Source organism: Nothobranchius furzeri, chromosome 11, assembly GCF_043380555.1.
Source record: "Nothobranchius furzeri strain GRZ-AD chromosome 11, NfurGRZ-RIMD1, whole genome shotgun sequence".
Taxonomy (NCBI): domain Eukaryota; kingdom Metazoa; phylum Chordata; class Actinopteri; order Cyprinodontiformes; family Nothobranchiidae; genus Nothobranchius; species Nothobranchius furzeri.
Window position 1 is genome coordinate 68437665 of NC_091751.1, and position 13537 is coordinate 68451201.

Sequence of the window (13537 nt, forward strand, 5' to 3'; positions counted from 1 at the left end):
GCGCTTTCCAGCACCCTCTCCAAGGTCTCCAAAATTGGTGGGTAGTCTGAATTGTAGTTTGGCACTAAGCACAAGCCGCAGTAAGGACCCATCCCCCCACATGTAGGCGGAGGGAGGCTACCCTCTGATTCACCAGGATAAACCCCAACGTACAGGCACCAAGATGGGGGGCAACTAGTATGCCCACCACTGCTTGGAGCCTCTCAGTGGGAGGAACTCCAGAGTGGTAGAGTGTCCAGCTCCTCTCGAGGAAACTGGTTCCAGAGCCAGAGTCATGCGTTGAGGTGAGTCCGACTAAATCTAGTCAGAACCTCCCAACCTCACACACCAACTCAGGCTCCTTCCCCACCAGAGAGGTGACTTTCCACATGCCAAGAGCCAGCTTCTGTAGCCGAGGATCAGACCGCCAAGGTCCCCGCCTTCGGCTACCACCTGCCACACACTGCACTCGACCCCTTTGGCCCCTCCCATGAGTGGTGAGTCTGTGGGAAGAGGGAGCCATGTTTCCTTTTTGGGCTGTACCCGGCCAGGCTCCATGGGTAAAAGCCTGGCCACCAGGCACTCCCCGACATGCCCCACCTCCAGGCCTGGCTCCAGAGGGGGGTCCCCGGTGACCCTTGTCTGGGTGAGGGAACACTGTTTCCATGTATATTTATCATCATAAGGGATCTTTGGGCTGCTCTTTGTCTGGTTCCTCACCTAGAACCTGTTTGCCATGGGTGACCCTACTAAAGGCATAACGCCTCAGACAACTTAGCTCCTAGGATAGTTGGGACACTCAAACCCCTCCACCACGGTAGGTGCCAGCCCAGGGAGTCATTTTGTGAAACAAAAAATGTATATTGGAATAACCTTTGTGCTTTTTAGCTCTTGAGATTAAATCTGAATAATTGTGTAACCTGGTAAAGGTCCGATCAGTGTTATTAACTTCTGAAGAGCCAAACTTCTAATTAGCTTCTGTTTCTCATGACTGTTTAGTAAAGATCTACCCGGTACATCATTATTCTGTTTTTGAGGGTTATAGGTCTTATGATGCATCAGGACATCCAAAAGTGTGGAAATTTTATGTGTAAACATTTCCTGGCAGAATCATTCATCACTTAGATTTGAATTATTTTCTCATAAAGGAATCTGGAGCAGCAGACAATCCAGTGGAAAATCCCAAGCCTGTCCCACAGATCAGACAACGGAGGTGCGTTCCATCATCATCTGATTTGTTACAGTTATTTTATTCAAACTCAAACATGATCGGTGGTGAAATATGGTAATAATTTGTTGTTTTTTTTTATCAAATAAAAGCACAGACATAGTTACTAAAGTAAAAGTAGAAGAATCTAAGACATTTTCGGTAAAAGTATTAAAGGGGCATTATGGAAGTTTGACAGCCAAAACATGTATAGAAATAATAAATGTCTTCTTCATACATTCTCCTGCAATGCCCTGGTCCTGTAGAATGAGCCCTGGCATTTTTACTGTGATTGCCTGTTTTTCTGTAAAATCACAGAAAAAGAGAGATGCTCTGGTCGAGCAGGCTGCTTCATGCGCGTTCACGCTCAGGCGTAGCCCGTAGCATTTGCTATCCGTAGCTTTAGCAGCAGAGAGAGAGGCAGTGCCACTTTGTCGCTGTTCCTAACGCCTAGTGACAAAGCTAGCTACATTTCTGAGGACCCTAAGCTACTTTCTGTAGAACTTTCTTCTAGATATTTCCTGCAAATTAGCAACAAAATAGCCATTTTCACTCCGAACCGTTCTTTGAACGTTGTTTCAGCTGTCATCAAGGATATAAATGTTACAGATACAAAGGACGTCACTGACGCTTTAGCTCACCTAATAAGACGTCGAACTCTTGTGCAGAAGACCTGGGTTCGATTCTGGATATGAACGCAATTTATTTAGAGTTTCTTTTTTACATTAACGGTATATTTTTTTGCAGTAAGACGCCCAAATTTTTATTTGAGACTCGCCGAACGGCATTGAATTCACAGATAAAAAAGATGTGGGTTCAACTTTCATTTTGGAAAAATTTTTCAAGCCAGGGAAGGGAATGATCTGAGCATGCAGGAGGACTGACCCATCATAAACCTTTGTCGGCTGTGCTGAAGAGAAAGGTCGTCGTCTTCCTCCGCTTATCCGGGTCCAGGTCGCGGTGGCAGCATCCCAACTAGGGAGCTCCAGACCGTCCTCTCCCTGCCTTCTCCACCAGCTCCTCCGGCAGGACCCCAAGGCGTTCCCGGACCAGATTGGAGATGTAACCTCTCCAACGGGTCCTGGGTCAACCCGGGGGCCTCCTGCCAGCAGGACATGCCCGAAACACCTCCCCGGGGAGGCGTCCAGGAGGCATCCTGACCAGATGCCCAAACCACCTCAACTGGCTCCTTTCGATCCGGAGGAGCAACGGTTCTACTCCCGAGTCCCTCCCGAATGTCCGAGCTCCTCACCCTATCTCTAAGGCTGAGCCCGGCCACCCTACGGAGGAAACTCACTTCGGCTGCTTGTATTCGCGATCTCGTTCTTTCGGTCATTACCCAAAGCTCATGACCATAGGTGAGGATTGGGATGTTGATCGACCGGTAAATCGAGAGCCTGGCTTTCTGGCTCAGCTTCCTCTTCACCACGACAGATCAGATCAGCGTCCGCATCACTGCAGACGCCGAACCAATCCGCCTGTCGATCTCCCGATCCCTCCTACCCGCACTCGTGAACAAGACCCCAAGATACTTAAACTCCTCCACTTGAGGTAGGACCTCTCCCCTGACCCAGAGTTGGCAAGCCACCCTTTTCCGGTCGAGAACCATGGTCTCAGATTTGGAGGTGCTGATCCTCATCCCAGCCGCTTCACACTCGGCTGCGAACCTACCCAGCAAGAGCTGAAGGTCAGAGCTGGATGAAGCTAGGAGGACCACATCATCCGCAAAAAGCAGAGACGAAATTCTCCTGCCACCAAACTCGACACACTCCACACCACGGCTGCGCCTAGAAATTCTGTCCATAAAGGTAATGAACAGAACCGTTGACAAGGGGCAGCCCTGGCAGATTCCAACCCTCACCGGGAACAGGTCCGACTTACTACTGGCTATGCGGACCAAACTCACGCTCCTCTGGTAAAGGGACTGAATGGCCCTCAACAGAAAGCCACCCACCCCATACTCCTGGAGCGTCCCCCACAGGGTGCCCCTGGGGACACGGTCATAAGCCTTCTCCAAATCCACAAAACACATGTGGATTGGTTGGGCAAACTCCCATGCCCCCTCCATCACCCTTGCAAGGGTATAGAGCTGGTCCACAGTTCCACGGCCAGGACGAAAACCACATTGCTCCTGCTCAATCTGAGATTCAACTATCGATCTGACCCTCCTCTCCAGTACCTTGGAGTAGACCTTTCCAGGGAGGCTGAGGAGTGTAATCCCCCTATAGTTGGAACACACTCTCAGGTCACCCTTCTTAAAGATGGGGGCCACCACCCCGGTCTGCCACTCCACAGGAACTGCCCCCGATGACCACGCAATGTTGCAGAGACGTGTCAACCATGACAGCCCTACAACATCCATAGCCTTGAGATACCCAGGACGAACCTTATCCCCCCCCGGGGCTCCGCCGCTGTGTAGTTGTTTGACTACCTCAGCAACTTCTGCCCCAGAGATTGGACAGTCCATCCCCAGGTCTCCCAGCTCTGGTTCCTCCTCGGAATGCGCATAGGTGGGATTGAGGAGCTCGTCAAATTATTCCTTCCACCATCCAACTATAGCCCCAGTTGACGTCAGCAGCTCCCCATCCCCACTGTAAACAATGTGAACGAGTTGCTGTCTTCCTCTCCTGAGGCGCCGGACAGTTTGCCAGAACCTCTTTGGAGCCGATCGATAGTCTTTCTCCATGGCCTCGCCAAACTCCTCCCACGCCTGAGATTTTGCCTTGGCAACTGCCACTGCTGCACCCCGCTTGGCTATCCGGTACCTGTCTGCTGCCTCCGGAGACCCACAGACCAGCCACACCCTGTAGGCCTCCTTCTTCAGCCTGACGGCTCCCCGAACCTCTGGTGTCCACCAGCGGGTACGGGGGTTGCCACCACGACTGGCACCGGCCACCTTGCAACCACAGCTAGCAACAGCCGCCTCAACAATTGCAGAGTGGAACAAGGCCCACTCGGAGTCAATGTCCCCCACTGCTCTCGGGACGCGGTCAAAGCTCTGCCGGAGGTGAGAGTTGAAGACCGTCTTAACAGGTTCTTCTGCCAGGCGTTCCCAGCAGACCTCACTATGCGTTTGGGTCTGCCAGGTCTACACGGCATCTTCCCCTGCCATCTGATCCAACTCACCACGAGGTGGTAATCAGTTGACAGCTCCGCTCCTCTCTTCACTCAGGTATCCAAAACATACGGCCGCAGGTCAGATGATACGACTACAAAGTCGAAACACCACTCGAGTTCAGATCAGGCGGGCCGTTCCTCCCAATCACACCCCTCCAGGTCATGCTGTCATTGCCCACATGAGCATTGAAGTCCCCCAACAGGACAATAGAGTCCCCTGATGGAGCACTATCTAGCACTCGTCCCAGGGACTCCAAAAAGGGTGGGTACTCTGAACTGATATTTGGCCCATAAGCACAAACAACAGTCAGGACCCGTTCCCTGACCCGAAGGCGCAGGGAAGCTACCCTCTCGTCCCCCGGGGTCAACTCCAACACACAGGCAGAGAGTCTTGGGGCTAACAAAAAGCCAACCCCAGCCCTCCGCCTCTCACCCGGAGCAACTCCATCAAAGGAGAGTGTCCAACCCCTCTCAAGAACTTGGGTTCCAGAGCCAATGCTATGTGTCGAGGTGAGTCTGACTATATCTAGCCAGTACCGCTCAACCTCTGCCACAAGCTCCGGCTTCTTCCCCACCAGCGAGGTGATGTTCCATATCCCAAAAACCAGTTTTCTTGTCCGGGGATCGGACCGCCAAGGCTCCCGCCTTGGTCTGCCACCCGATCCACATTGCACCGGACCTTTCATGTTCCTCCTGCGAGTGGTGGGTCCACAGTTGGATGAGCCCATGTATCCGGTTCGGGCTGGGCCCGGCCAGGCCCCATGGGCGAAAGCCCGGCCACCAGGCGCTCGCTCACGGCCCCCAACCCCAGGCCTGGCTCCAGGTGGGGACCCCGGTAACCCTCCGGGCCGGGTACTCCAACTCTTCGTTTTAAAGTCCATGAAAGATCCTGTGAACCGTTCTTTGTCTCACCTTTCACCTAAGACCAATTTGTCATGGGAGACCCTACCAGGGGTACAAAGTGCCCCAGACAACATAGCTCCTAGTATCATTAGGGCACTCAAACTCCTCCACCACGATAAGGTGATGGTTCAAGGAGGAAGAGAAAGGTACAGAACCAAAGTATTTAATTAATTAGCTGCGTGTTCTCCTGTCCTCTGTCCTCCGGGCCACACACACACAAACACACACACACACACAAGGGACTGTCTCAGCTGTTATTTTTGTTAAGGAGCGTGCACGTACAGCATGCGCGCCTCGTGCACGAGCCTACTATTGAAGCTGCTGTTACGCTTTTGGCCTGAGGGGGCAATCGCGAGCACAAAAATTCAAAACTCCGTAAAGTCCCTTTAAAGTATGCATTTTCAAATGTACTTAATAGTAAAACTAACATTTAAATATGCCTTGTGTGTAGAGGTGTGTTCCTAAATGAAAGTACTTTAACTTTTGAAACTTTTTAGAAAATAAAGTGGAGCGGTTGTTACAGACCAGGTAGAGAATAAAATTAAAAAATAGGACTCAAGAAAATTTCCAAAGTAATGTACAAATACAGTGCAGGTACTTCATTACATGTCATCACTGCAGGCGTGGGGGCTCTTCTGGGCCGGTTCCAGATGGAAAACGGTTCCTGCCGACCCTCCCAGCTGGCGGTCCAGTTCAGCAGCGAGGGAAGCACGCTGTCAGGGTGTGACATCCAGCTGGTCGGAATCGGCTACCGGCTATCGTTGGTGAAAAAGAGATTTGCTGCAGGTCAGATGTTTACTTCAGTAATCTGAACGAGCTGACAGACAGACAGCTGGACGTCTCCACTGTGACATGTCTCACTGTGTTTTACAGGAAAATATTTGGCAGATAATTAGTGGACTCTGTCTGCAGACACAGCTGAGGAAATCGTTGGCTTTCGACTGTGAAGACTGTGGATCCAGCCCATCTTTAGTGCACCCTAGAATTTCTCTGTAGCACCATTAGAATGAATGGTTAAAGAGTTTATGGCTCACAGAGAGGATGCTTGGTTTAAGAGTCAGCTCAGCTCTGTGGAGTTTATGCAAGTCAATACAAATCATTGTTTGTGTACTTGGAAGACTTCATGTGGAGTCAGATAAAGGGAAGCCTCCCGTCTTTGTTCTTGTTGACTGTAAAACTAATTGTGGATTTCACATAGTGATCCAGCCTTATTCAGAGGAGCTCGTTTAGTTTAACCAGTTGCCATGACGACTGCTCTGTAGAGGCTAAAACAGGTGAAAACTGGGAAATGGTCATCGTGATGAGATCTGATTTACACTGCCACCTCCAGTTAGATTTATCATCCAATCGGAAGCCCTGAAACTGTCACAGCATCATCAGTCCTGTGAGGAAAATCCAACGTGTCGCTTCAAACCTGCAAAACTCAGCACTTTCAATCCTGAGGTGAATTTAACAAATATCTGGGGGTTTGGGCTCCTTTAATGAGTCACAATCATTTTCTGTCACAAAGTTTATGAGGAAAAAAACTCCAAGAAAGTGATGTTTGAGTAACTAATGGGCCATTCCCATCTGTACCGGGTCGGCCCGGGCCGGGTAGCCCCAGTCGGCCCCAGCCTGGCTCGGTTGATTCCACACATCCTTGTCTTAAGCCCATGTGGGCTGATTCTACCCACCAATCAGAGGCTTGCTCTAATGGAAGGTGTGAATTTGCTGTCAGCAGTGGGTGTGTTGGCCCTGGTCGGCCTGAAGCAGACCCCCTCGAGAAGAGGGCTGAGAATGAGCCTTGGTTGGCCCGGAAAAATACCAGGCCACCCAGATATGTAAACAACCTACGCTACCCGGCCCGGGTCGACCCGGTACAGGTGGGAATGGCCCATATCTCCGTTCAGTCAACGTGTTAGTTTGCTAGCTCTTATTTCCGTAGATCTGCAGAACACCATTTTTCTAACAGCATTAAATAATCTCCTAAAACGTTAGTTTTCATGTTTTTGGACCTCCTGTGACTCGTAAAGGTCTAAACTATTTCTACCAGGATCTTAAATTAAGGTGTGAAAATGTTAGAGTAGGTGACTGGATCATTTCTCTGCAAAAGTTTAATTTGATGCTCATTTAGAGCTGAGAAAAAGTAATTGTGCCCTTGCAATTTTTTTCTATTTTTGCCTTTTTGTCACATTTGAGCGTTTCTGTTCGGCAAAACAAATTTCTAAGAAAGATAACCTGAGGCATTGTTTTTAATCGATGATTTCATTTATTACAGGAACCAAACCATCCAAACCAACCTGGTTCTGTGTGTTAACGTAAGTGATCCCTAAACCTGCTAACTAGCTGTAATACACTTGGTTTTTAATTGTAGAGCGCGTCTCGACGGGTAGAGGCTGTCAACAATAGCTACTGCACCACACAGCAGAACTCCTTCAGGCTTGTCTTATTTTTAGAGATAGAACGTCAACGTTGCAGAGTCAGTGAGAGAGTCGTGTTGCTGTTAGCCAATCAGAGGCCAGACGTCAGAATACCAATAAATAAGACTCCCAAAACCTGCAACTGCTAAACTCTGATCTGGCAAACTTCTGCTTCCTAAAACTGGAGCACCAGAGCTGCCTTTCCGCAGAGATCAACTCAAAAGGCATTGGTTCGTTCTAGAGACCACTGCACTTGTGTTGACACAAGGAAACGTGGTCATTAGGGTCGAAAGGTCACATGTTCTCCTTCAGAATGTTCTGCTAGAGAGCAGAGGTCATGGTTCCATCAGTCAGAGCAGGTGATCCAGGTCCTGAAGCAGCCGAGCCCCAGACCATCACACTGCCACCACCATGTTTTAGTGTTGGTTTGATCCCAGATGGAACGGGACGCACACCTTCCAGAATGTTCCTCAGAATATTTACCCAGGTGTCTTTGTGATTATTAGGATGTTAATTAGTAAATTTGAGACGAGACTTATATGACCTCTGACCTTAACCTGAACCAGATAAGGCCTGCCGCGCTTTAGATGTCCTGGGTTCTTTTGTTCTCGAGTCTCTTCAGAACGAGGCTTGATGTGCTGCTTTTTGAGATCTTGTAGCCTACTTGATGTTGTCCGACAGTGATTTCTTTGTTCTAGAGGTCTGGTAGTGATCACGTCTGTTAATCCATGACTTACCTTTTCCTTAACAAATGAAATCATCTGAAAACTAAAATGCGTATTTACTCGGTTCATCTTCGTTCTTTAGGGAAAATGTGTTTGCTGATCTCAAACATTTGAGACTAAATTCTGTTAGGGGCCAAATACTTTGCCACAGCCATGTGCATAAAAAAATGCCATGCTAACCCGTGTAGCCTTTAATTCGTCCACTACTCACAGCATTCCACATGAATTAGTCATGTCAGCGTACAGCCACAGGTAGTAAATAAGTTAAAGCAGATTTACCAAGTACAAAACGAGTTAAAGCATTAAGATCTCGTATCATAAGGGCCTTAGTTGTGTTTTAGGGAGGAGAATAAGGAGAATTGCTGAAGCTGCTATTTACACTGGAACTGTCTGGATAATCAGTCTAGTTATATAAATGTGAAAGGCCCTCTACGTGCAGTCAGATGAGTGAGTGCCATGAGAAGGACGTTTAGGTCCCTAGAGGACTGATGGCCTTTGATGCTGCTTAAAAGTTTGGACAATAAAGGTCTTGAGAAGGACTGTTGCAGACGTTCAAAGTAATGAAAAGTCTCCATTGTGAGGACTGCACTATTCAAGTCCTTTCTTGTTTTGTTATCATTTTTGCCATTTTAAATAAATATTTCATTATTTTCTGACAGCAATATTTAAAAACCTAAATGTAAAAAGGTGTACATATAAAAACTATGTTTCAGATATGGAAGTGTCTGTGATTGTCTCTTGGTTTGTTGATGTCAACACTCACAATGCATTTAGTTCAACTCAACGTTTTCAGAGAAATGTCTCAAACCGGTGCAGCATGAAGGAGTTGGTCCATTGCCTGTCTCATTAACACAATGTCATGGTGAGTGTGTTGTTGTTTTAAGTGCGTTTTGAGTTGACTGGAGACCTTTTTGGTTTCACAGGGGCCTCCACTGTTGGTGCACCTTCATAACCCCTCTAACAACAAATCTGGCATAACACCTGTAGGTGTTCCATGCATTGTCATTGGTGTTTGACGTCCTGTGTTTTCTGGCTCACAAAACCCATCAATCTTGCTGGATGAAAGCATCCCATTCAAGCCACTTATATGTTTACACGTGTTTGTCCATCACACTTAGAAGGTTTTGGGCCAGATAGACTTTATTTTCTTTGTTCCTTATTTTCGCCTTATTTTGAAACGCACTTTAATTTCCCTGTAGGTTTACTTCCGGTCATAACTTTGCGGCTGCAACGTTTCACTGCATTAGAATCAGAATATGCAAACATCTCATGTTCATTTCTCATCCAAAAAGCTTTTGAAACTAAAAATGTGAAAAAAGTCTATATAATGTAATATCTGTTTGACTTGGTAATAAAAGGAGGAAATGTCAGGTGTGCCTCTTGTTTGTTTCCATCGTGGGTTTATAGAGATGTTTATCCGTGAACTACTTGCCAAAAGAGAACAACAAATGACCCCAGGTGTTGTTACCTCGGGGCAAAAACGATTTTCATACTACTTTCTCTCCTTAAAATGTATTTGTTTGTTTGTTCAGTCCATCAGGACAAACTCGTTTTGTAGTGTTATTTTGATCGATCCTGTGCGAAGTCCAGCCCAGCTCATACCAAATCTCGCGAGAATGCTTCTCCGCACGAAACCCGACTCACCCACCACTGCTCGTGTTGCTATGACAACAACAACCGCGTTAACTCCGGCTTTGCTCTTCGAGTCTTGAAAACCGGTAAAAATCACATTAAAACGGGTTTAATATTGTGAATAAATGATGTGGTAGTTTCTGTTCTATAGCTAGTTTGTTGCTTAAGTAATTAAAGTGTTTATGAGTTAGGTTTGTTTAACTCATCTGCTGGCTAAACTGTTGTTTACGCCATATAACTTTTCACAGTTTGCTAGACGTCAGTAAATCTAGGAAATCATAATTAGGTAAGCATAATCTGACACGTTTTTGAGCCAGCTCCGTTTAGTGGGACGCACTTGCTCTGTAAACATTAGCAGGCTACAGGCGTGGTCAGCAGGAACAGAAGGAAGCAGGACGTCTGGTCCACTCAGAGAAAACTGGACTTAAAAGAGAAGAAGGTCGTGAAGCTGCCTGCTGAAATGCTCGGAACAACCAGAATAAAAGAAACTACCAAGACTAAGGAGTGAGCATATCTATCTATCTATCTCATCTGTCTGTCTATCATCTGTCTGCCTGCCTGAGACTCAAGCTTTTGTTTGATGTGTGCTTTTCATTCCACCAGGGATTAGTAGGAATTCATCAGTGTAAAAACAAACATTGAGCTTTAAACCTATGAAGCCATGAGTAGGTTCTACAGGTTTGGACTGAACAGAAAAACACGGACTGACCTGCTTTATGGGATGCAGGGTCTCTGTTGTGAATGACTGCAGCACTCAGCAAACTGTAGCTGAATATCTGAAAGTCATCAACAGGTGGTCTGATTCATGTGGAGCCCCGTCATGCTTATGGTGCATTTGCATTCTTGTCTCCTGGTGTTTCCTTCAGCCTGATCTTGTCTTTCAGTTTTGTCAGTGCCTCATCAGGCATGGCTGAGTCGGTGTGCACCGAAGATGCTTTTGCCAGATTTGTATCACTGGAGAACACCTACCAGCTGGGTGAGAAACGTTCTGCCGAACAACATCATCAACATCAGCGTTGCATGTAAATAATTTGATTGAACTTGGTTTGAGGTTGATCCTTTCCTTTAGATATTTTGGTTTAGTAGGATTCCAACATACACATAAAATACAGGTTTTTAGCAGTTTACAGTAAAAAAAAAAAAAAAGATTAAAACTTATTACTAAAACATTGCCACCTACTGGCATGGACCATAGGTGCGATAATAAAACACAAAATAATCACTCATCTGTCAAATACGGATTTTGATGTCCATCCATCCATTTTCTGAACCCGCTTTGTCCACGCAGGGTCGGGGGGGGGGGGGGGGGGCTGGTGCCTATCTCCAGCAGTCAACGGGCAATCAGGCGGGGTACACCCTGGACAGAGAGCCAGTCCATTGCAGGGCAACACAGAGACACACAGGACAAACAATCATGCACACACTCACACACACCTAGGGACAATTTAGACAGACCAATCAACCTAACAGTCATGTTTTTGGACTGTGGGAGGAAGCCGGAGAACCCGGAGAGAACCCACGCATGCACAGGGAGAACATGCAAACTCCATGCAGAAAGATCCCAGGCCGGGAATCGAACCCAGGACCTTCTTGCTGCAAGGGAACAGCTCTAACCACTGCGCCACTGCGCAGCTGGATTTTGATGTCAAAACTCATATTTTCCCGTATTTTGAAAACTTTAAAACGGCACATTTCTGACTCAGGTTGATATCATTTGTATGAAATGATTAAAAATTAAAACATTAGAAACAAAAAGTCAGGTGACTAGAAGGAGTCTATCAGGAGGTGAGATGCTGGGTTTGGCAACTACAGACACAAAGATGCAAAATGTTGACCTCATTATGAATGGTAAGACCTTTTTGTTGTTTTTATCTTAAAATGATCTCATTGTTGGAACAGAACCTTATACACGATTCGGTGTTCGTGCTGCCACTCTCATACTGGAAGATGTTCTCACCAGCTACCTCCTAGAAGAGAAATACGAAGCTCAGCGAGCTGCAGAGCTGTCACTGACTATGTGCACTGTACGTAAAAACCAGCACAACCTTCTCTAAATGCCTCTGGGCCTCTGCTTTAGCCACGGCCCTTCTTCTCTTCTTCTCTCTTGCAGGTGATAAAAGAACGAGTGAAAGAACTCAGGATCCCCAGATTTAAAATAGTAGTCCTGGTTTACATCAGCCAGCCCAAAGATCAGGGGATGCAGATCAGCAGCCGCTGCCTGTGGGATGCAACCACCGACACCTTCACATCTCACTCCTTCAGGAACAGCTCTCTGCTGGCTGTTGGAAGCATCTACGCCGTGTACCATGAGTGATTCATGGACATGAAGGCACTGATGAGAAGAAAGAAATCGTTTTTTGTAATTCTGTTCTTCTTTATTTGTAGATCTTTGTTTTAAAGTCATTAAACAAAAATTGAGAATCATTTGTATGGTCGGTTTATGTTTGCCGACATGGAAGACACCCTCTTTAGACAGTCTTAAAACATTTATGGTGTTTGCTCCTAACAGAGCATGGCAAGGTCTGACAGCAGGTTGTAATCAGAGCTAAGTTCTGGTCCCTCACTGTCACGTCTCTCCTGAGGAGGTCCAGGTCTCTGCTGACTGCCAAGAAAATGTTTGCAAAGCAGAAGTGATTGAGTTAAGATTTGTGCTGATAACATTAAAATGAAGAATCAATCAGTTGCATTTACCTTCTGGAGAAGTCCCCTTCTCTTCCATCTGTCTTCTCCACCTGGGCCCTCCACATGTGTACACCGGGGCCCGCAGAAGAGCCCGACGACCACAGAGCTTGAGCGTGGCATCCTGTGCGTGACTGCACATTGAGGAGGAGTAACGAATTCATGATGCTCATTCTCTGGAAACCTCCGTCCCAGCTGACCTTAAAATGGAGAGTCTCTACTTCAGACTTCCTCCGGTCATTCTGGAGCTAATGCTTGGTGCTATCTTATTGTGGATGTTGATGTGGTCATTTGGGATGTGCGTGGGAATCTAGCGCATCGTACAGATGACCGATAAGCAACATTTTCGTAGTAAGAAGTGCTTGTTAATGTCTGAAATACAGGGTTTTATTTGCTGTGAATTTAGCAAAGACTTTGCTAATGGATTGTTTGAGATAGCCTATCTATCTATCTATCTATCTATCTATCTATCTATCTATCTATCTATCTATCTATCTATCTATCTATCTATCTATCTATCTATCTATCCATCCATCCATCCATCCATCCATCCATCCATCCATCCATCCATCCATCCATCCATCCATCCATCCATCCATCCATCCATCCATCCATCCATCCATCTATCTATCTATCTATCTATCTATCTATCTATCCATCCATCCATCCATCCATCCATCCATCCATCCATCCATCCATCCATCCATCCATCCATCCATCCATCCATCCATCCATCCATCCATCTATCTATCTATCTATCTATCTATCTATCTATCTATCTATCTATCTATCTATCTATCTGTCATAAATAATAATGGATAATGATCATAAATAAAGGCATTAATGTAACTAAAGGTGTTTTAATGAATTCTAACCAAAAATTAGCACATTCATTT

General features: G+C 46.6%; 2 protein-coding genes across 3 annotated transcripts in view; both read left to right on the forward strand.

Annotated features, from left to right (window-relative positions):
• Positions 1-9700, forward strand: part of sgip1b (SH3GL interacting endocytic adaptor 1b) — a 33496-nt gene extending 23796 nt beyond the window's left edge. For both annotated transcript variants that reach the window (XM_070541782.1, XM_070541783.1), the window contains 3 exons: positions 1128-1192; positions 5828-5992; positions 6080-9700. In XM_070541782.1, the coding sequence (XP_070397883.1) occupies positions 1128-1192; positions 5828-5992; positions 6080-6102 (253 nt within the window). In that variant the 3' untranslated portion in view covers positions 6103-9700. The remainder of the gene's footprint in view (positions 1-1127; positions 1193-5827; positions 5993-6079) is intronic.
• Positions 9701-9823: 123 nt separating this feature from the next.
• LOC107384418 (dynein light chain Tctex-type 5-B) lies at positions 9824-12386 on the forward strand. Its single transcript, XM_015957692.3, has 5 exons — positions 9824-10048; positions 10318-10466; positions 10847-10938; positions 11862-11986; positions 12073-12386. Exons 2-5 carry the CDS (start codon positions 10423-10425, stop codon positions 12274-12276), a joined length of 465 nt encoding a protein of 154 aa, XP_015813178.1. The 5' UTR covers positions 9824-10048; positions 10318-10422; the 3' UTR covers positions 12277-12386.
• Positions 12387-13537: the final 1151 nt, after the last annotated feature.

Coding starts and splice junctions, on each gene's coding strand:
- LOC107384418 (XM_015957692.3), top strand. CDS start 10,423: ATGCTCGGAACAACCAGAATAAAAGAAACTACCAAGACTAAGGA. Junction 10,939..11,861: donor GGAGAACACCTACCAGCTGG/GTGAGAAACGTT, acceptor TTGTTGGAACAG/AACCTTATACACGATTCGGT. Junction 11,987..12,072: donor TGTCACTGACTATGTGCACT/GTACGTAAAAAC, acceptor TCTCTCTTGCAG/GTGATAAAAGAACGAGTGAA.